The sequence below is a fragment of the Mesocricetus auratus genome, unplaced genomic scaffold (assembly GCF_017639785.1).
Source record: "Mesocricetus auratus isolate SY011 unplaced genomic scaffold, BCM_Maur_2.0 Super-Scaffold_100001, whole genome shotgun sequence".
NCBI lineage: Eukaryota > Metazoa > Chordata > Mammalia > Rodentia > Cricetidae > Mesocricetus > Mesocricetus auratus.
Genome location: NW_024429187.1, coordinates 13,392,185 through 13,415,256, shown reverse-complemented (window position 1 = coordinate 13,415,256; position 23,072 = coordinate 13,392,185). Strand labels below are relative to the sequence as shown.

Sequence of the window (23,072 nt, the reverse complement as noted above, 5' to 3'; positions counted from 1 at the left end):
AACCTGAGGGTTCTGGTTTATTTTCCTCTGCCCTTTTCAGTGAGGGGAAACAGAAGCATCTACAGTAGCCAACACTGCATTCTGGTTATCTAACGGATAATTCCAAGTAACATCCCCATCCATCTGTCACCCCATGCCTTTCAGACTTTAACATGGTTATCTGCTTCCCTGCCCCCAAATCATCATGCTGTGTCTGTCCTGAGTTACCTGCACTGGTCTCTGGTTCTTGATACTACATTGCTGACTACAGCAATGCTTACATATGTAGCAAGCACCCTTCCGGCCCCTCATATACAGCAGAGGAGTAACATGTAAGGGAAAGCCTAGGGGAATCATGAAGCAAGTTATCCTTCAATTGTTCACGCAAGGGACCTTCACACACACACAGCAAAAGGGGTCAGATGCGAGCAAGAGCCTTGGGGAATTGTGAAGCTACACACAAGTCCCCAGCTCTCCTCAACCATCCTCACAAGTGGATCTTTAGTGAATGTTTAGTGTTAACCTTATAATTCCATGTCGCTCTCACAGTGCCTCCCCTGTGACCCTTCCGGCTTTCACCCTGTTAGCGCTTCTTTCAAACCATTAATTTCACAATAATCATTGACTGTCTGCTTCTATGCCTGATCAGCATCTCTCTCTCTCTCTCTCTCTCTCTCTCTCTCTCTCTCTCTCTCTCTCTCTGTCTATCACACACACACACACACACACACACACACACACACACACACACACACACACTACTGATTGGTGTAGCTCATTCATCACCTTCAAGTCAATAATACGCTGGTCATGTAATTAAATTCCAGTAACTCGTATTTCTTTCCTAATATCTTGAAAGAGTGAAACAAGACTTCTAAAGAGCATTGTGTAAGTTCGAAGGGACAGTTGGGTCTTCACAACTCGTCACTGCCTTTACCATTAACCGAGACTGTTCCCTCACCAGGTGCGACACAGCAGCCTTGTCCACACTCTCGGAGTCCCCGAGGACTGCGGTCCCCGGAGCTGGGCTGGTGCCTGTGAGAAGAGGAAACAGTGAAAGATGGAGGGCGAGTCGGTGGCAAGCAAAAGAGGAAGAAGCATTGAGGGTGGTAATGTGGGTAGACCAGGGACAGCAAAGGCTGCCGCGTGACAGTAGTCAGATCGCCCCCGAGCACACGCACGTCTGCCCGTGCACAGCCAGGGACGGAGCAGCCGGGGTCTTTCCCGGTCTGTAGGCACGGCCTTTCGCACGGAGGACTGGCTGGCTGTTTCTAAGCTTTTCTTGGGACAATGCTGCCCTTTTCTACTAAAGCTCTTACTGGCCGATGGCAGCTACAGGGAAGGAGACACAGTTGGAAGTTGGCTTTCATGCAGCTTGACGAAATGTTTGGTAAATGGCGTATGCAAGGGTGGCAGTGACCGTGACATTCTGCTAAAGCTTGGACACTTCCAAACATCAGGCTACCAAGCTGAGGGAAGGGACACTTTGGGGACACTCCGTCATGTTTGGTAATGTCTGTTCATTTTTGCACACACCGCACAGAGGTTGATGACACTACCTAACACTCGGCGCTTTTCAAGAAACAATAGCCCTTTGCGGTGTTACAAAAGACATTAAGAAATAAGAACAAAATAGGTATCAATTTCTCTTAGAAAATATGATTTCCCCCCCCCATGGAAGTTTTCTGGTTTTCCTTAAATTTTAGAGCTGGGGCTGACATGATGAGACCTAACCGAGTCTAACTCATTTCTACCAGGTGGCAACATTTAAGGCCTGCTATAATCTATTGCAGTCTTTCTTCTGTTTATAAAGTTGAAAGAAAACACTGGCACCCTCATACATGGGGCTGCCTCTTAGACATCTCCAGACTATGTCCTCAAGGTGCTTTACAAGAACTGTTTTCCGAAAAGGAGTGCCCAGCCGTATCAAGCCACCAAGGCCATCGACTTTGCTAGTTTGCAGGCACCGCCTAGGGGCTTGCTTGCTTTGGGGCTGCCCTTGTGCCCCTCGAAAGCATACCTGACATGGCGGGGGCCGATCCTGCTTCCTCCTCCTTCTCGCAGAGGGACTTGCAGTCGAGGTCACCAGACGTCATGTGCAAAATGTCTGATCCTGATTCTGCCGGCAGGAAGAGGCTGACAGCGTGAGAGCCACGCAAAGGCTTCCTTTGCCTAGGCTCCTCTTACCTGCACACACGCCTCAGCAGGCCGCCAGACACCAGGGCTCAGTTTGCAATAAGAACCCCGATTCTCTCTCCCCGCCACAGCTACTCACCGCTTGACGTCACGGTACTCTCTGAGGACGAGGTGTGATCAGTTGATGGCTGTGTGAGATACTCCCTGATGAAAGGATACGAGAAATGTCTTCAACATGGAGGACAAACACTTCCCTTAAACACCAAGGGAACAAGAACCCAAGTTCAAAAGCAAACCTGAGCGGTGGCAAGCTCTCAGAATACAAGCGGCCGGCACCATTCTCCTGCAGGGAACAAGGAGACACACGCTCAGAGATCTGACAGAGTCCATCCCAGAAAGGCAGCTTTAGGCAAACATCCCCAACAGTTCTAAACGAAGCTACTATTTGCTCTGCTCTGGCGAGGGTCTGGGAATGGAACCTTACAGGGGATCTTCATGGCACACTTCCTAACAGTTGCTCTCAGAGGCAATATCCCACTTTCAAGAGAACCTGACATGTCCTTGAGCAAAACATATTCTAAGCCCCAAGGGCAGATGAAGTTTACCTCACACACTTGTGTCATGTTCTCCTTACAGGGGAAGCGCTACCTGAGTGCAGCATTTTCATCTGTGAGACTGTTACTCAGCATCCAACTTTTGACCTGAAGTGGCTCTTGGGTTTCTTGCTAGATGAATGATATGTTTTAGACTTAATCCACATTGCAGGGTTCTGACAGATGGTGACCATGTCAGCATCCACGACTCCATTCAAAGGGAGTGGCGGTGGACTTTCAGGGCAAGCTGTGCAAGTCTCGTCTGGACCTTTACATTTATAGGAAGGGCTCTCGAGTGGAGAGGAGCTGGTGGGCAGCACTAGGGTTTATGCACATGCTCACTCTTTCAAAGAGCAGAGTGAGGCACTGGTCTGGTCTGGCGCCTCCCTCTAAGCCCTGGGCTTTTCCTGTGAGATCGCCCTGGTTGTTATGGATTGAGGAAAGGAAACTGAATCCCAAACTGCTGCCATTCTATCTAGCATGTCTGAAGCAGATCCAGGCAAGGTCAAATGAAAGCACGCATGACTACAGACAGGTGTGCATAAACTGTATGACCAACTGGATGCAGAATCGTCAAAGGCTACAGCCAATGGCAGGCTTCTACAGAAGGATAACACCTTCGAGAAAACACTGAGCAGAGTCACAGGGAGCTGTGGTGAGGGCTTGGTTTTAGTTGTTTTATCTCATTATTGGCTTTGGGCAGTCCTGATGAACCAAGAGCCTTGACCGCACCAGGCAAGAGCTCTCTCGCTGACCAACCCTCCGTCCAGCAGTCTACCTTTCCTTAGTTTGTTAAAACCTACAAACGTCAGGGGCAGCTAAGGGACTGGGAAGGTGGAGGTGCTGATGCCAGCTCTGATGACCGGAGTTCAATCCCTAGAAACCAATAACAGTGCAAAGGGAGAAGTGACTCCTGCATGGAGAGTCTCTGGCCTCTGCGTGTACCCCGAAACAACATACACCCATCGTCTCATTTCCCCAAACTGTGATGCTGAGAGTTTTCAGGGGGAGAGGCAAGGAATTAAGGCCAGGGGAGAGTCCACCAAGAGCCTGAGAAGCAGCCAGGCTTCTGAGCAACACTGCAACACTGGACTAAATACAGTGTCTTCTCCATTGCAGAATGACTTTGAGTATGCACTGACACGGGGCTTTGGGAAAGAAAGTGGCTCAACTATTGAGACTTATAAAGACTTAAATATAGGCATGGCCTGGAGAGAGGGCTCAGCAGTTAAGAGAGCTGGTGGCTCTTGCAGAGGACCTGAGTTCAGTTCCCAGAACCCAGTGGTGGCTCACTCCAACCTCTAAGTCCATCTCCTGGGGCTCTGATACCCCTCTTCCAGCCTCTGCAGGGGCCTGCATGTACACAAGTGTACATTCACATGGACACATAATAAATCTTTTAAAAATTAAATATTAATCTTAATGTGTTTACCTCAAATACAAAAAAGGAGAAATTCTTGAATTTGAAAAGAATAAGAATCTGTATCACTGCTTATGCTTCTGTTTCATTTCTTCTAAGGATTTTCTTTACTTTTGTTTTCACATTTTAAAATGTTTGATTGACATCTATAGATATCTAAACACACTGAGATGTTCTGTTCCATGCACAGCCTGTAGCTACCTGGGATAGTGATCAAACACGGAAGAGTTGTACCCAATCACCTACAGGTAGTTAAATAGTGCTGGCCCTATCTCTGTTTAAATATATAGTGATTGCAGTTTTACTTATGTATAGGACATACATGAAACGAAGCTATAAAAAATGTAGCAGATTAAGTATTGCTCCATCCCATTGGCTGTCATACCTCATAAAAGTCAAGAATTGATTTCTCTAAAGAACACTTAAAGCTCATTAACAGACAAGCCGGGCCACGCTGATCAGCTGCAGTACTAACGGCAGCCTTGTCCGCCGGTGCCTTGATGCTCATGCTTGAGCGTAGGAAGAAGTGTGTTCGTGTTCCATTACACCGCCTTCCAAAAGTGGGAGAAAGGGAACATACCATACCTTTTATTTTTAACAAAACTTCTGTTTAAAAAGCCCAATTGTCCTCTTTAAAGCCAAAGCACAACTATAGCAAACATGTATGATGTGTCCCTATAGTGTCACAGACAAGTCTCATCTGCAGTGTGCCCCACAGAGTCCCCTTATGCTCAGCTGTAACCTTAGACAGTACCGCCAGAGGGTCCCGTTTACACAGTAGAAAGCCTTCCATATCATGCTCTGAAACTTTCTCAGAAGTGTCTTGACAAATGATTACCGACTACACAAATGTCCTATGTGATCTGGGAGAAACCTCACACACCAAGGGTCCATCTGTCTCCCCATAGTTCTGAAGGATACTGTAGAAGCAGTCAGATTTAACTTTCAAGCTGTTAACCTTAATAAATCCCAACCGTCAGGTAATGACAGCAGAACTCAATCCTACTTGTCATAAGTGTAGCCCAGCAAAGTGTTTGTTCATCATATGACAATAGCCAGAGTAAGGAGATTGGCCTCTTGTTCTTCAAATTTCATTTCAAATTTGGGATTGGGGTGTAGGAGAGTTGGAGAGAAAACCTTCTAGACAGCTGTGCATGTGGGGTGGGATAGGAGTAGTTTAAACCCCTCTTAAACCATCATCCCTTGCTCATTCAAGACCTTAACCCCACCAACCACCCTATGACCTGGAGACATTGTGAGGGAGAATCTCCTATTTTAAAAGCAAAGAAAACCAGGAAATAGAGTCAATTCGGGTGGGAGACTGACTTACTTGTGGCAGACTGGCTCAATCCATGAAGTGAACACCCAGGAGGACTGTTCTCCCTCTCAGACATCGCATTCAAATAGACCTGATCCTATTTACATGAAAAACCAGGCCCCCTGTGAGCAGGAGTTAACACTGGGCGGGGTTTGCAAGGAATGAAACCCAGTGAGGAGACAGTCTCCTATAGGCTGGGTCAGCAAACACAGGTCTCTCTCTCTCTCTCTCTCTCTCTCTCTCTCTCTCTCTCTCTCTCTCTCTCTCTCTCTCTCTCTCTCTCTCTCTCTCTCTCTCTCACTCACTCACTCACTCACACACACACACACACACACACACAGAGAGAGAGAGAGAGAGAGAGAGAGAGAGAGAGAGAGAGAGAGAGAGAAACAGTATCTCAAAGTGTACATAGAAAAGTAAACAGGAAGAATAGGGAAAGACAGGATTTTAGGAATTCATTGGCCTAGATAATCTTCTAGGGCTGTTTGTTCTCAGTAAAATGCTGCTTTAACTACAGTCTTTATAAAGGGAAATGCTCCCTCTGATAGACAGGTGTTGCCCATATAATTTTACTACTGGACTGGGTTTAGACAACTAAAGCTAGTCAAATTAACAAGACCAAAAAAAAAAAAAAAAAAAGAAAAGAAAAAAGAAAAAGAAAATGTAGCCGGAGTTTATACAGACCTAGGACTGGACTCTGTCCATCTCAATGCTCTAAATGCTCAACTGGCCTGGGGCAGGAGCAGAGTTAAATTTCCTTATTTCTTCCCCTTTCCTTTCGAACCAAAAGAACACCACACCCTCGGATTTGTGGGGCGCACCCAGCGCTGAAAGGTTCACTTAGAAGCAGATATCAATCAACATCAGCGTGGCCCAATCCTGTAGCTGGTGATGTTGTTTATTCTCCAAGGTTATTAATGCTGTGCCTACACACAGCCTGAGAAAACAGGACAGACGACCGCCAGAAAATCCCCACACGGTATTATATTGATCCTGTCCTCTGCCTCGGTGACAGCCTGTCATAGAGAAACAAGTCATGACGTGAAGGACGACCGAAGGGAGGAAAGACAGTTCAGGCCTTTTAAACTATAAATAGAGATTTTCATCTCCGATTCCTTTGCTCTTTGAGGTGAGGAGGTGGCCTCTGAGTTTGACACCTTTGACCACTCTGACTCTGGGTCAAAGCCACAGGCGCTGTTGGGAAGCATTAACTGGAGCAAGGCTGGGGCTGGAGCGAGGGCTCAGCCTTTAAGAGCAGTGGCTGCTCATGCAGAAGACCTGAGTTCAGTTCCCAACTCTAGCTCCAGAGCTCCCTCTTCTGGCCTCTGCCAGTACCCACATACATGGTGGGTCACACACACACACACACACACACACACATACACACACACACAGGTAAATCTTGAGGTTGGAGAGACAGCTCAGTAGTTAGGAGCACGGGATGCTCTTGCAAAGGACCTGGGTTTGATTCCCAGGACCCACATGGTGCCTCACAGCTGTCTACAATTCCAGTTCCAGGGGATCCAGTGCTCTCCAGTTCCAGGGGATCCAGCACACAGAGGTGTGGTACAGATACATACAAGCAGACCAAACACCCATACACATACAATTTTTTAAAATCTTTAATGTGAACCAGCGAATTCACATATGTTGCCAAGTATCTTTGTAGGCTCATATCAGGGGCCAGAGGGAGAGGGGGCATTGTTTTGTTTTGTGGCAGGGTCTTACTTTGTAGCTCAGGCTAGCCTCAGACTCAGCCCACCCTCCCCTTCCTGTTTCAGCCTGCCAAGTGCTCCATCATGGAACTCCCAATTCTTGAACATCCAGGGCAGGGACAAGGACCCAGCTTGTCTCTGGGGTTGCGAGGCACTCAGAGCTGCTGCCTGCTCTTTAGTGCAGCAGAGAAGGCAATGCCTGAGGAGAGGCAGGCAGGTTGAGGAGGGGTCATTGCCCAGAGAGAAATCACTGTGACTCAGGAGGACCCTAAGGCAATGGACACAGCCTCTGGAGGGGTCAGCGGTCCTGTGCTCCTGACCACTGCCCCCAGCACTGTGCACCTTGGAAATGCCGCTCACACTGCCCCAGCCGGGCATCCTCTGAGGGCACTGGAGCAGGAGGTACCGCGGTCTACTACTGACTTAGGAAAGGACTGGCAGAGACCGAGATGTAGGCAGGCAAGCAAGGATTTCAAAGATGTGTAGATGTGTGGGACAGCAACCTCCTCACTCACCAAGCCCACAAGGTTTATGTCCACCTGGAGCCAACAGACCTAAAAAGTCTGCTCTCTGGTGACGCCCCTGGAGATGCCAGTCAGAGGGTCCACGCAAAGAGATGCCTCCCCGCTCAGCAGCAAGTAGAAAGAATGGGTCACAGAGGGTCACTGTTTCCCCTCCGTGTGGGGTCTACTTAGCTATTTCCACGAGCCTATAGGCAGGAACTTAGTGGCGTAGACACGTACGTGTAGGTACGTGTGTAACATACATGGGGGAGTGTGTTTGTGTGTTTGCATGCAGATACTCAAAAGGCCTTGCAAAGTAACACCCCCCTCTCACAGGGGACACCAATTGAGACAGGTGCAGTCATGTGTACAAGTTCCCACGGCTAATACGCGGCCAGCCTTCATCCAGGCCTGCTCACTTCCAAACCTGGTTCGGTGTGGCTGAAAATTAATCGGCAGGAGTAGACAGCAGGGCTTTTCTGTACTCGTCATGTGGTTTCTGTAGCTGCCTATGTCCACCTAGCCTCCTCGTGTCTAACATCTCACATACTGAATCTACCGGGCATCGCCATGGGTTCCCATGCTTTCAGTAGCTACCCATTCCTACTTAACTTCCTCCTGTCTAGCGTTTCACACACTGAATCTACCCTGTGGGTTCCCAGGAAACACATTTCGTCCAGTTGCTTCAGCATAATCTCACTTCGCTTCTCTCGTGGGTCCCTAAGCGAGTTGTGTTCTCCTTATAAATGCCCCACACAGGATGCCCACGTAATGCAGGATGCCCACGCACTACAGGATGCCCACGTAATGCAGGATGCCCACACACGACAGGACGGATGCCATGCACTACAGGATACCCACGCACTACAAGGACAGCCCTCGAGACTCTCCTTGCCTGGCTCCTACACCCACTCAAAGACCCTCTCACCAACACTGGGGTTCAATTTCAAAATCTTGTGTTATGCTAAAATTGGATAATGAAAGAACGGAATCTTCCTCTGTGGACATGGGGGGAAACTAGGAAATAAATCTTGAAACTGTACTTGAGGGACCCAACGCAGCAACCTAGCTGAGCCCTCCCTGTTTGTGTTACAGCCTGCAGCAATGACAGAGTGGACACCTGCAGCAATGACAGAGTGACACCAGCAGCAATGACAGAGTGACACCAGCAGCAATGACAGAGTGGACACCAGCAGCAATGACAGAGTGGACACCAGCAGCAATGACAGAGTGGACACCTGCAGCAATGACAGAGTGGACACCTGCAGCAATGACAGAGTGACACCTGCAGCAATGACAGAGTGACACCAGCAGCAATGACAGAGTGGACACCTGCAGCAATGACAGAGTGGACACCAGCAGCAATGACAGAGTGGACACCTGCAGCAATGACAGAGTGGACACCTGCAGCAATGACAGAGTGGACACCTGCAGCAATGACAGAATGGACACCAGCAGCAATGACAGAGTGACACCTGCAGCAATGACAGAGTGGACACCAGCAGCAATGACAGAGTGGACACCTGCAGCAATGACAGAGTGACACCAGCAGCAATGACAGAGTGACACCTGCAGCAATGACAGAGTGGACACCTGCAGCAATGACAGAGTGACACCAGCAGCAATGACAGAGTGGACACCTGCAGCAATGACAGAGTGGACACCAGCAGCAATGACAGAGTGGACACCTGCAGCAATGACAGAGTGGACACCTGCAGCAATGACAGAGTGGAAACCAGCAGCAATGACAGAGTGGACACCTGCAGCAATGACAGAATGGACACCAGCAGCAATGACAGAGTGACACCAGCAGCAATGACAGAGTGGACACCAGCAGCAATGACAGAGTGGACACCTGCAGCAATGACAGAGTGGACACCTGCAGCAATGACAGAGTGGACACCTGCAGCAATGACAGAGTGGACACCAGCAGCAATGACAGAATGGACACCAGCAGCAATGACAGAGTGACACCAGCAGCAATGACAGAGTGGACACCAGCAGCAATGACAGAGTGGACACCAGCAGCAATGACAGAGTGGACACCTGCAGCAATGACAGAGTGGACACCAGCAGCAATGACAGAGTGGACACCTGCAGCAATGACAGAGTGGACACCAGCAGCAATGACAGAGTGGACACCAGCAGCAATGACAGAGTGGACACCTGCAGCAATGACAGAGTGGACACCTGCAGCAATGACAGAGTGGACACCAGCAGCAATGACAGAGTGGACACCTGCAGCAATGACAGAGTGGACACCAGCAGCAATGACAGAGTGACACCAGCAGCAATGACAGAGTGACACCAGGGGAGGGCAAGGCTTCAAGCTGTCTCAGGTTGTCAGGCATACACTGCTTAGTGGTCAAAGAAGGGTCCCCTCTATAGGACTGATGACCCCAAGTCACAGATGAGCTGGGAACTCTAGACAGTGCTGACTATGCTTTCTGCCGAAAGCTAGGGCCTGGGGGCCCCCCGGCAAGAGGGACCACATACCGATATCCCTCTGGTATCTACAGCGGAGGCTTCACGCTCTGGTTAAAAGGACAAACTGCTGCCGTGTCCCCATCTAATGCTCTCCACCAAGCCTATTGCCTGACACAGGACGAAAATAAGAAACCGAGGCCAGCAAGGCGGCTCAGCAGGTGGAGGTGCTTGCTGCCAAGCCTGGCGACTCTATTGCAGTCCCTGGACCACACAGTGGATGGAGAGAAATGACTCCCATGCAGACCAGGGCGTGAGTGCCTGCAGCTATCCCACCCCCAACAGACAGACAAATAAATAGATGACAAACAAATAAATAAATAATATGGCGAATGACTACAAGCTGTGCTTACTCCCATGTGTACCATGACATGCATGCCCGCAGCTACTCCACCCCCCCAACAGACAGATAAATAATAAATAAATAAATAAATAAATAAATAAATAAATAATACGGTGAATGGCCACCAAAATATGGCTGGCAAGAAAGGGAGGGTGCAGTCAGCCGGGGCCTTGAGTCTGGTGAGCTGGGTGCAGACTTAGAATCCCAGCCCTCGCCAGGCTGAGGCAGGACAATCAAAATCTCTGGATAGCCTGGGCTACGTGGTGAGTTCTAGGCGGTGAGAACTACAGGAGTCTTCTAAAAACTATCTAGTCGGGACTAGCAAGAGGGAGTGGTAGTCGAGATGCGCACTGCCTAGCCCACGGCCCGAGTTTGGTCTCCGGGACCCGCACAGCAGAAGGAGAGAAGCGGCCCCTACGCGTTGCCCTCTGACCTCTACTCGGGCACTGTGATACGCGCACTGCCCGGCTTGGAAAAAAGACATGTTTAAAAATCTAATTAATTTCCGTTTTAAAATGAGTCACTGGGGACTCAGAAGAAAAAGGGGGTGCAAGAGCCCAGAAAGGGAGGCCCTTTGGCCACAGTTGGCTTTTCTGGAATACACCCTAGGTAGCCCAGGGAAACCTCACCTTGAAGCCCCCAGTCACTGGCAATCTCTCCCTCAAGAAGTGGAGACTCGTGAGCATCAACATTTTGTGCTATCACAGAAAGCCTTGAGAAGCAGTTGGTTTTTGAAGCCAGCCTTGGCAACCACACAGAATTTAGACAAATGCAGAGACAGTGCCCCGGGGAACGCCCCCAGACGGGTCTGCGAGATTTATGGTGACAGTACAGTACAGTACACCCTCCTGGTTTGGCTGAGGTACAGAGACAACCACAAGGCGATGTGAGGGGACCAGAGGTAGAAGCAGGTGTGGCAGGCAACGCAGAGCCTGGGTACGAGGCAAGAAGCTCATCGGGAGGTTGTAGAGATGAGAAGGGCATCGCCACTGCGTACTTGGACGGTCGTGGATTATGGGTTCTGCTGCTTATCTTGTACTTACTCTAATCCCTGTACTCATCATTCGTGAGAACACTAAGAACCACAAGCTTGCCATTGAATGCTCACAGGTGAAGTGTTCAGGGGACAAGGCGGGGAGGGGCGGAGGACACGGCAGCCTTAGACTGTAGAGCATGTGTGGAGAAGAGAAACCTGGGGTGACAGTGTGGGGAGCCAGTAGTTTAGGCCACTGTACAGCTCGCAGGCTAAGACAGCTTCCCGGGGCTGTAAGAAGGTAGGGTGACCCTCTGCAGGGGACCCAGACATTCTTCCAGCAGCATGCTGGATATGTTTCTACTGTGATTCTGGGGACGCCGATTTCTCATTGGCTATCAAGATCTCACAGATGAAACAACTTAGCCGAGACCCCATGGAAAGGATAAGCAGATCCTGCCAGATGCACCAAGCAGTAATCTCTTAGCCCTCAGACCACCTTCGGTGAGCCGCGGGGGACCCTAATGAAGGAAGCACCTACACTCAGTGGGCTGAAGAGGGACGCTGAATGCCCAGGTTCTTCTGAAGCCACAGGAAGCTGAACCTGAACCCGAGTTTGCCACTTACTAGTTGAGTCATCTTTAGCAAGCGATGTAACTCCCTCAGCTCCAGGTGTCTCCTTTGCCAAAGCAGAGACCACGGCCCTCTGGCAGGTGGAGGGGGTTTAATGTGGCGTGTGGAAATGCTCTCCTGCACCAGGCACGCCTGACGCTCAGCTCATGCCGCTGCTTCCTTCTTTGTTGTGAAATTAGTGCCCGATAAAAGGGAAATTGCTAACAACCAAACATCCTGTGAGTGGCTAAGGTCAACTTCCTGTATTAAAACTTCAGAAGAATGCTAAGTAGTAGCAAAGGGGACTCATGTCCCTTTCCTCGCTTGCCCTTGGCCTCTCAGGAAGGAGGGCACCGATGAACAGACATCGAGTATAAATTACTAAGTATAAAAATATACGTAGCTGTATACCAGAAACCATGTCATGTAAAATCTATGAAAGCAGATAAATGCTCTTACCAGGAAGAAGTGAGCAGGGAAAGGAAGGACAGTTTTGAAAGCAGACCTCTGACCTCAGGAGACACATTTACGTGGAGACTAGATCATGGCCAGCAGGCACATGCAAAGACGACGGACATCATTATTCATTGGGGAAATGCAAATCAAAGCCTGCTGGGGTCTCACTTTGCATTCTCTGGGCTGGTGGGAATGTGGAGAAACCAGACGTGGATGGCGGCAAGGCAAGGCAGTGTAGCCCGTGGGATGTGTTCCGTACGTCATCAAGACGTTAAACACCAGGGTACCACTCGTGGGCCTACACACAAAGGCTTTCAAAGACAGCTACACAGAAACCTGCGCACCAATATCCACAGAAGCATTGTTCCCATCAGGACAGGAGATGTCCGTGAGCCAGGGACAAAGAAAGGTAACATCCAAAAGCCAGAGTGAGGTCCAAACTTTTGAATCTAATGCTCATTAGAAGCAGCCAGGCCCAAGAGGCCAAGTGGTGTTTGGTTCCCTTTATAAGAGACCTGTGTGAGAGGCAGGCCTCCAGAGAGGAGGGCTGCTGTCTGCCTAGGGATGGAATGTGGGGACGGAGGACTAAATGGGTATATGGGGTGCGGGTGGGGAGGAGTGATCAAAGTGTCCCCATGGAGTGGCATTTCTCAATTCTGCGACTACATCTGAAAAAGCTAGCTAATTGTTCGCTGTGAGAGTTTTAAGAATGATGGATGGGCAGATTCTGAACGCCAAGGAAGGCACACTGAGTACATACATTGACCTCGAGTGATTACCTAAGGGCCCTTAGTGATACTGTCATTAGCAGAGGGTACCATCCGTGCCTGCCTCTGGCAATGTGTACTCTCTGGTAAGAGCCAATACCTTGCAGATCATCAGCCCTGATCTCAGTTCCTGGAAACCCCATGGCCACCAGAGATTTGTTAGTGCATTAGCGAGTTTGAATAACAAAAACCAAGATACAACACAAAGCTCATCATCCTCCACCCAACTCTTCCCTTAGTCACTCAACCCAAAACTTGTTTTATTTTTATTTTAGATTCGTTTACGTGTATGGCTGTTTCGCCTGCACATGATGCAGCGCCCACAGAGACCAGAAGAGTGCGTCATGTTTCCTGGAACCAGAGCTAGGGATGGTTGTGAGCTATCCATCCAATGGGTGCTGGGAATTGAACCCAGGTCCTCCATGACATCGCTCAGCCCATAACCCAAATTTATATTATGCAGGGATTAGAAAGCCCCTGAATGACTGAATTTTAACTTCCTGGCTTCGAAGCTGGATATTACCTTACGTGCGTGAGTTCTAGGATGCCCCATAACATTTCTTATAAAGTAGGAGAGGAAGGAGGAACAGCCTCCGAAGAGGACCGGATCATGGCGGTGCTGAAACAGATCTCCATCTATACTCACATCTGCACTAAGGTCCTCGCTCATCGTGGTGCAACCTAGGGGGTCTGGGTCTGGTCCCACGATGGAGCCTCCCGCGGGGACTGGGCACCTGGTGGTACAGAACAGAGTGGCTCTCTGTGAAAAGCCCCTCCCCCAGTCCAGCCAACTTCAAGTCAAGCAGGAAGCCTCTCTCTCCCTCAGAGAGAAGTTTGCTAAGGACAGAGAAGCCAACCAAAAAAAAAAAATGAAAATACGACATTTGCAATTCAAAGTCGTTTCTCCCACTGAGGAGCAGCCGAGAGGGCTCTCACTGGGGCATCGACCCGGCCAACCCCCCAGATGTGCAGGCTTGTTCCAGAGATCAGTCCTCTGACTTTAAAAGGCAGGTGAGGACCAGGGAGCCTTGAAGCTGGGTGCAGAGCAACAGACACGAACAGTGTCCGTGACTCATCTCAGTCTCCTTTGCCGTAAACATGTAGTGTGTCCCACAAAGCAGTCTCGTGGAATCCCAAGGCACAATATCTGGATTCTAAAGTATGGCTCCTCAGAGAGCTGGAGAAACCCCACCAAAAACCAGCGAGGGGTAATAACATCAGATAAAATGCAGGAGAGGGTGAGACAGCCGTGACCTAACTTACTGGGGTCCTCTCGTCACATCCAAAGCTCCATCCACCGGCTCCCGAGGCCTTTCACACGGAGCATGGGCTGGTGCTCTGACACACGGGACGGATGTCAGTTCTAGCCCTGGAATTGCTGTGAGGCCATCAAGATACAAGGCATCTGTGGCAGGAAGGAACGAGGGTAGAGGTGAACTTCCCATTCAAATTGTGTTAAAGATTAAACTCTTTCTCACCCCCAAGAGATTGGTTGTGCCGTGTCTGAAAAAGTGACAGTCAGTCTGATTCTATTACCACTTTATCCTAGAGCCCCCAGAGGCTTAGTCGCATGGGGGTAGAAATAGCCAGTGTCCACTGAAAACCAGCAACAACAAGATAAACTGAGCTGCGGGTAAAGGAAAACCTTTGCCCACAGAGCCACAAGCAGGTACACCGTCCACAGGCAGCAGGCAGCGTTCAACCAGAGACCTGTTTTCCTAAGCGAAGTTGTATTAGAACCACGAGGCTCAAAAGGCCTCAACTATTTACTCTCTGACCTTTCAGAACAATCTTGCAGACTCCTCAGGGGAAAGCTATGGGAAACTGTGGTCAGAGACCTCCAGAAGTGTTGCAGGAAACAGGCTGTGAAGGCAAACCACTCCTTTTGGTTGTTGTATTTCGGGGCACAGGAAGATGCCAAGTTTAACTTTCTTAAAAAAATGCAGGTTTTCTACTAAATCACAACATCTTGGTTCAGATCCTGGCTTTGCCTCATGCAGGTTGTGAGACTGTAGATAAATAACTTTTCCACTCAGAGCCCTAATTTGATTATATACAAAGAGACACATGGTCTCAGGCAAATCACATTTGATGTTTCTGTTTCTTCATCTTCAGAATGAGGACTACAGGCAGGAGACATGGTGCTTAGGAGTGTGCATTGCTTTTAAAGAGCCCCCAGGGTTGGCTCCCAGCAGCCAATGGCTCCCAACCCTCTGTAAGTCCAGTTCTGGGGGGGTCTCCTTGGGCACCAGGTACACATGCGGTGCATTTACATACCTTCAGGAAAAACAACCACATACATGAAATACAATTTTAATGAATAAAAAGATGGGCTGAGAGCCAGGGAAGCAGTTTTGTGGTAGAGCATTCTCCGGCATAATCTGTCTCCGTTCCCACAAAGTCAATACAGGAAAATGTAAACTGCACCAGCACCATCCTATCGTACCGTGGAGAGAACCAATGAAGCTATCAGGCTCGCTGGAACACAGGATGCAGCCATGATTCCACCATGAGGGCGGCGTTCTGCTGATGGTTTCAGTGAATAAAACAAACCGGCTTAAAACACCAATGTAGCTCGATATCCTGTGGGTAGCAGACGATCCTGGTCTGTTTAAATGATCCACAAACCACTTTCTTTATGTCCCTTCTTAAATTTGTCTTCTGTCCTTTCAGAACACACGAGGCTCTGTCCACAGTCACACACAGACAGTGTGGCTGCTGTCTGTCTCCATCATCATCATCACACACAGTGTGGCTGCTGTCTGTCTCCATCATCACACAGTGTGGCTGCTGTCTGGCTCCAGCCGTTCTCAGGAAGCAGGTCTTTTACCTTTGGCCTGGCTGCCAGGCCCCTACCCTCACGGCTTTCTCTGCATTTCCCAGGAACTCCTCTAAATCCACTCTGTAAGCGTTGGCTCCACAGACAAAGGTGCAGCTTGCATGTTCCTCCTTCTCTCTGGGGTCCTGGTTCTCCTGTTCACATCCGCCCATCAGAACTCTCTCACCATGATGCCAAAGCTTCCCCTGCCTACTTCATCTCTCCCACCATCTGTGGAAATGTTATCTGAGCTCAGGTCTTGTTGTTTAAGGAGCTGTTCTTAATTATATGCAATGGTACCTGGTTTAGAGTGGGTAATATTGATTGAATCTGTAGACAAATATCCCTGGACAGGAGTCGTTGCTATTAATCTTTGTCTCTTTCAAGAAACCCCTCCCGGGCAGGAGTGGGGAGGGGCGTGTCCACACTCACCCAGCAGAGGCGAACACTGGCGAGATTCCTTCCAGGTCAGGGGTCTCTGGCAAAGGCTTCCTTTTTGCCTTCTCTGTGGTTTGAGGCAGGACTGCTTCTGAACAGAAAACCGGCATCATTAACGCCTAAAGGAAAGTGCCACCCCACCCACAGTTCTCAAGATAATTCCTTCAGCTTAAAAAACAAAAACAAAACAAAGCAAAAACTCATTGTGGCAGGGGCAGGGTAGAACGAACATGAAGTTAGATGGCCAGAGTGGTGGGGGTGGACCTGAGGGGGGGCTGGGGGGATGGGAATATGGCCAAAATACATCACATGAGATTCTAAATTAATTTTAAAAACTTTAAAAAGAGAAAAGAAACGGGTGACAGGTGCTAGTTCAGCAGGGCGCCGGCTACTCTTACGGGTGACCCAGGTTTGGGTTCCCAGCACCAACATGGTGGCCCACAACCATCTTTAACTCCCGTGCCCGGGGATCCAGCGCCCTCTCCTGGCTTCCGTGCGTACTACACACATGCAGTGCACAGACTTTCATGCCGGCTAAGCGCCCGCCCACATAAAATAAAAATAAATAAAATGTCATAGAAAAAGTAGGGCAGGACGTGACAGGTCCCAGGCTTTCAGACTTCTATCCAGAGTTGCGGCACAAATCCGAATGCGTGTTCGGGTCTGGCCTGGAGGTGCAGGCTTGGCGTCATAACGTCTGGGGGGTAGAAGCAGGAACGTCTCACCCTCCAGATTTTCCTGGGCCACTAAGTGGGTGCAGGGCTAGCCTGAGCAACGCCGTGTGGCCCTGTCTCAGAATAGGAAGTAAAGAGGCATAGCCTTTGGCAATGTGTGAGGCCCCAGCGTTCAGTCCCTGTCACTCACAGAGCCAGAGCGAGCCCAGTTCCCACTGAGGCAGAACAAGGCTTCGGGAAGGGGTGGGCAAGCCCAGCTACATAATTCCTCAAGGTTCTGTAATCAAAGGCAGTATTACTGCCTCTTACACCAGACGGCATAACCAAGAAGGAAGGAAGGAAGGGATCCATTGTCCGTCTGGTGATCTTTTGTATGTGAGTAGCATATCTAGATCCCTCAGCTTTTTCATACAAACCGAATAATCTTTTTCAAGTCATTTTATTATATACGGGTGTTTTGCCTGAATCTATGTGTGCACGCCATGGGAGTGCAGTACCCGAGGAGGCCAGAAGAGGGTGCTGAATCCCTTGGAAATGGAGTTATAGCTGGTTGTGCACTGCCAATGTGGGTACTGGGACTCAAACCCAGGTCCTCGGGAAGAGCAGCCAGAGCTCTCAACCCCTGAGCCATCTCTCCAGCCCTATCTATCTTTATTTCTTTCCTTTCTGTAAAGGTTAGGGTGTTTCTGCTTTGAGACAGTCATGCTGTGCAGTCCTGGCTGACTTAGAACGCACTATAGAAATAAGGTTGTCCTCGAACTCACAGAGATTAGCTGGCTTCTGCCTCCTGAAACCCCCATGTCTGGTTTGAATGCCAATTTTATTTTGATATGATAGTCGAGTCACAGTTGTTACCTAAGTAGTTAAATACAAAAAAATCTCATGCTTACCAATTTCCTCCACAGAAGTTGACGGCCCTCTGTGCAGGACAGGGGACCAGAGTGAGGCGACTCCTCGTCTAAGGAACCCTGTTGTGAGACAACGGTGGAGCGCATTGAAAGACAGGATATAGTACAATCAGAAGCACAAGATGTCCCAGGCCTGAGAACGTGCCCATAGCCTAAAGTGGCCGAAAGCAGCCGGTTTCCACCACTGTTCTTTAAGGGAGCTCACTTGCAACTATAACCCTGTCCTTGTGTTTACCTCACTGTTTGACCTAGAAGTAAAATCCAGACTGTGAGCAGGGAGCCGGATGACTTAACACTGGACAAAGGAGTTTGTAGAGACTCGCAGAGGCCATCATAATGTCTGTTAAATGTTCCGGGAGCCGCCGAGCCGGACCAACGGCAAGGGCACTTGCTGTTAAGGCTGACGACTTGCTGCCCCGTATCCCACACAGCAGAAGGAGAGAACCGACCCCTACAAGTTGTCCCCTCTGTGTACATGCATGCATATAGATGTAAGTTTCTAGAAAGTTAAAGCATACATAGTCAGAAAATCGTGGCCTTGGTTTAGCAGGATGGCATCTGCCAACTGTAACTAATGCTAAAAATGCCGTTGTTCCTGGGTTAGGGTTAAACTAGCCTTGAATGCCTGATCCCCTGGCCACCTCCAGAGGACTGGATGACAGACATGCATACACCATGCCTGCCCTCGCTTCTCTGGGTGTGGAGAGCGTTCAAGCCCAGTGGGCTGCAGGGGTGCTTCACCTAGTTTATGCGATTTCTTTTTGTGCTTGAATGTGTCTACGTCTTCTTTATATGATTATATGATGTGCCCTGAAAGAGCTACATGCGAATATGACCTCATTTCTTTCTTCCTCATCTCTGTCCCTCTTTTCCAACTTTGCTCGTCCCTTAGACTCTTCACGCATGAAATGAGGAGGAGATTCCCCAACTTCATACCGGGGAGAAATACATTCTACTTTAGGCTAGTGCTGAGGGCAGAGGAGAGATGGATTTGCGGTTAAGCACACTTGCCGTGCAAGCATCAGAACTGGAATTTGGATCCCAGCGCCCACGTAAGAAGCTGGACATCCCACAAACCCCTTCAACACCAGCTCTGAGGGATCCAACACGCTCTTCTGGCCTCCAAGTGTTCCCACATGAACATACACTCATTTAGGCACACATAGGAATGAATGAATGAATGAATCTTGAACTCGGTGGTTAAGTGCACCCACTGCTCCCTCCTAGAGGACCTAGGTTCAGTTCCCAGCACCTACACAATAACTCACAACTGTAACTTCAGTTCCAAGAGACCCAGTGTCCTTTTCTGAAGTCCTCAGGCACAATGCACACACGTGGTGCATGTACATACCTGTAAGCGAGACACTCATACACACAGGATACTTTTCTAATCTAGAAACCAGTACACATTTAAAGAAACGAACAGTTTGAAAGTTAAACGAATAGAAGAAAAGGAGGCAAATAAGCACGACAGCCCACTCAAGGCTGCAGAGGCCGCTCCTTCAGCAAAATACTTGCCTCTCAGGCATGAGAGCCCGAGCTCAGACCCCAGCACCCATACGAGAAGATGGTACACACTGTAATCCTTGTGCTGGGGGCAGCACAGGAGAATCGCTGGGCTTGCTGGGCAGCTTGTCTGGCCAAACTGGGAGTCCTGGGTCAGTGAGAGACTTGTCTCAAACAGTAAAGTAGAGAAGAGGTGGAGGAGGACAGGTCTCTCTCTCTCTCTCTCTCACACACACACACACACCCATACACACACTCATGCATACATACTAATGCATGCATGCACACACATCATACACATACATATGCACACTCTTGCACACATACTCATGCATACATGCACACACATGAACACACACATACTCATACGTGTAAACACACAAAGCCTGTCTGAAAGTACTTGACTCCAAATAGCTGCCTTCTGACCTCCACACGAGTACCACAACACTTGTGTGCACATAAGTATATATACCCACACACACACACACACACACAATTTAAAAAGAAAATAGAAAATCAGGACCGGGTGTAGCTCAGTGGTAGAACACTTGTCTGCCATTGACAAGCGCGTATGATGCTAGGATTCCATCTCATGCACTGAAAACACAAAACCAAACAAAGCTGCTACGGGGACCATTTAATGCAAACTCCTACTACTGTGGGAATTTCCCTTTGTGCCTCTGACGGAACCCTAGAAGTGGGGGTTCTAGGTGGAGTTGGACTGTGAGAACACTGATCCCCACAGGGCAGAGGCAATGACTCCTCAACCATGAAGTTTAGACTTTGGGACACTGCTCTGAAATCGAGAATGTCTTTCTATGAGGCTGTAGGGACGCAGCTCTCACAGAGAACCCGGTTTGGTCCCAGCACCCACGTGACTGCTCACAGCCACTCGTAACTCAGGTCCGGGAAATCTGATGCTCTCTTCTGCCTCTGTGTGCACCAGGCGCAAGCGTGGTGCACGGACACATGCACAGTCGAAACACACACATACAGAAACACAGGCAGATGGACGACAAGTTCTAGGCCAGCCTAGGCTACAAAGGGAGACCCCCCCCCAACTCAAAAGCAATATGAAAGTACATGACTTTAATCCCAGAACTTAAGAGTTTGTAGAACATCTGTCCAGGCCCTTCTGGCTTTTAGAGTCTCATTTAAAAAGGTCAAGTGTTGAGTTGGGCGGCGGTGGCGCACACATTTAATGCCAGCACTCGGGAGGCAGAGGCAGGTGAATCTCTGAGTTCTAGACCAGCCTGGTCTACAGAGTGAGTTCCAGGACAGTCAGGGCTACACAGAGAAACTCTGTCTCAAAAACAAAACAAAAGACTAAAACAACAAACAAAACAACCAAAACCAAAGCAATATAAAACAAAATCATCTTTCTGATGCCTATAATCTCCATGCCTGACAGTTACAGTCTTTTAGAGTTTATCCCTCAAATAATGGAAATCTGGGAAACAACTATTCAACTCTATACGTGGTAATACGTTAGTCGGTAGCCTACACTCTGGTTTTTTTTTTTTTTTGGGTCTGCTTTTTTTTTTTTTGTGTTCTGTTGTGTTTTGTTTTATTTTTTTTTCAAGACAGAGGTTCTCTGTGTAGCTTTGTAGACCAGGCTGGCCTCGAACTCACAGAGATCCGCCTGCCTCTGCCTCCCGAGTGCTGGGATTAAAGGCGTGCGCCACCACCACCTGGCTTGGTAGCCCATACTCTGAATCATAGCTAAGAATAGGAAAACAACCCCTCTCTCAGGAATGTGAATGCAGAGACCAGAGAACAACAGGCGTCCCCCTGATTCACTCTCCACCCGAGATTTTGAGGCAGGTTCTCTCACCGAACCCGGATCTCACCGGTTTGACACACAAACTCCCACCACTGTCCCTTCCTCCAGCCACCCCGCCCCAACCAAGTGCCCTCTATCGTCCCTCCCAGCTCATCACCACCCCCGTTTGGATTACAAGCATGCATCACCATGCCTGGATTTTGTACCGGAAGCTCCAACTGCCATCCTCATATTTTCAGAGCAAGCCCTTCACCAACTGAGCCTTCTCTAGCCCAGAACTCTTCGTTTTGCTTTTGGTAGTGGTGGGGGAGGGGGGTCTTGCTACTTAGCTCGGGCTAGCCTGGAACACTGTTCCGCCCAGCTTGGCGGCCTCAAACTGCAGACTTTCTACCCTCAGCCTCACAATGCTGGGGTTATGGTTGTGAGCCACCATGCCTTGGAGACCTCTTAGCTTTGTGAATCTGTGCTCACTGCAGGCAGACACAGACTTCTCCTCCCAGCTTGCAAACAGTGGCCAATGCTTCCAGAAGTCTCTATAGAGCTTCTCAAGGCCACACAACCCCAAAATACAAACCCAGAATTCCTCGGCACTACCAACCCGGCATATGCCGCAGACGTGATGTGAACAACAGACACGTCAGTTCCAAGCCCCATCTATGATGAAGCATTCGGACTGCAAACTTATTTCCACAGGTGGTTCACAATGAGTAGCGGCGATTTCCATATTTTCCATATGGCAAAACAAGTCAGACAATGGCCCCCTGTTTGCATTCGACTTTGCATTCTCTTGCAGAGGGGGAGCTGCAGAGTCTGGGACATTCATGTACCAAGGCAGACAGACAAAGGCCACTGTCCCTGCTGCTGCCAACTGTGCTATGAGATGTAGCCAAATATCTCAGAGTCCCTGTAGTGAGGGAAACCATCCTGACAGCTTTTTGAGTAACAGACAATGCAGTGACTTTCAGGCAAAGGCTGTACACTTAATTGGTTGCTAAAAATCAAAAGCCTGTCTACCATGATCAGAACTGCAGTGCTCATTATCAATGATGCCACACGCTTACAGTGAACATCTTCACAGCACAGAACATGTTACTGGGAAATAAAAAACAGCTTCATGTCCTGGGTATTAAACAGTAACAGAGTTAGGGGTGCTGGTGAGATGTCTCAGGGAGTAGAGGTACTATTGTGAGAGTTTGATGATGAGTAAGAGAAAAAGAGAGAGAGAGAGAGAGAGAGAGAGAGAGAGAGAGAGAGAGAGAGAGAGAGAGAGAACTGACTCTAAAACATTGTCCTTTGGCCTCTACAGGCATGCTGTGGCATCAGAGTTGGGCTGGGCATGTGTCTCAGTGGTGGGGACTCCGGGCTCTGGGTGGGCAGGCTGGGGTAACACAGAAAGGAGTGCTTGTCCACAGCATTCACAGCCAATGACACAAACAAAAAAACAGGACAAGGGTTCAATTGCCAGTAATACAAATAAGTAAAAAAATTTTAAATCAAAATTCAGAAAAAGCTACTTATCTAATGACTTGTATATCTATTAATATACATATTGGAAAAAAACAAAACCAATGACTAGTCAGAATATGAAAAAACATTCAATATTACAGTTACCTGTAAATGCAAATTAAGACCAATGACATCAGTAA

The 23,072-nt window shown here is 48.9% G+C and overlaps 1 protein-coding gene across 9 annotated transcripts in view; it reads right to left on the bottom strand.

The window, feature by feature from the left end:
* Irag2 (inositol 1,4,5-triphosphate receptor associated 2) overlaps nucleotides 1-23,072 on the bottom strand; it is a 96,052-nt gene that overhangs the window by 22,943 nt on the left and 50,037 nt on the right. For 5 of the 9 annotated variants that reach the window (XM_021228888.1, XM_021228890.1, XM_021228892.1 and 2 more), the window contains 8 exons: nucleotides 18,120-18,197; nucleotides 16,550-16,646; nucleotides 14,563-14,704; nucleotides 13,946-14,033; nucleotides 2,412-2,458; nucleotides 2,255-2,319; nucleotides 2,000-2,098; nucleotides 917-1,014 (listed from right to left, as the gene is read on the bottom strand). In XM_021228888.1, coding sequence (XP_021084547.1) covers nucleotides 917-1,014; nucleotides 2,000-2,098; nucleotides 2,255-2,319; nucleotides 2,412-2,458; nucleotides 13,946-14,033; nucleotides 14,563-14,704; nucleotides 16,550-16,646; nucleotides 18,120-18,197 — 714 coding nt within the window. Of the gene's footprint in view, nucleotides 1-916; nucleotides 1,015-1,999; nucleotides 2,099-2,254; nucleotides 2,320-2,411; nucleotides 2,459-5,458; nucleotides 5,548-13,945; nucleotides 14,034-14,562; nucleotides 14,705-16,549; nucleotides 16,647-18,119; nucleotides 18,198-23,072 lie in introns of those variants that run through there. The other 4 variants (XM_021228889.1, XM_040743591.1, XM_021228891.1 and 1 more) reach the window with 3 other exon arrangements.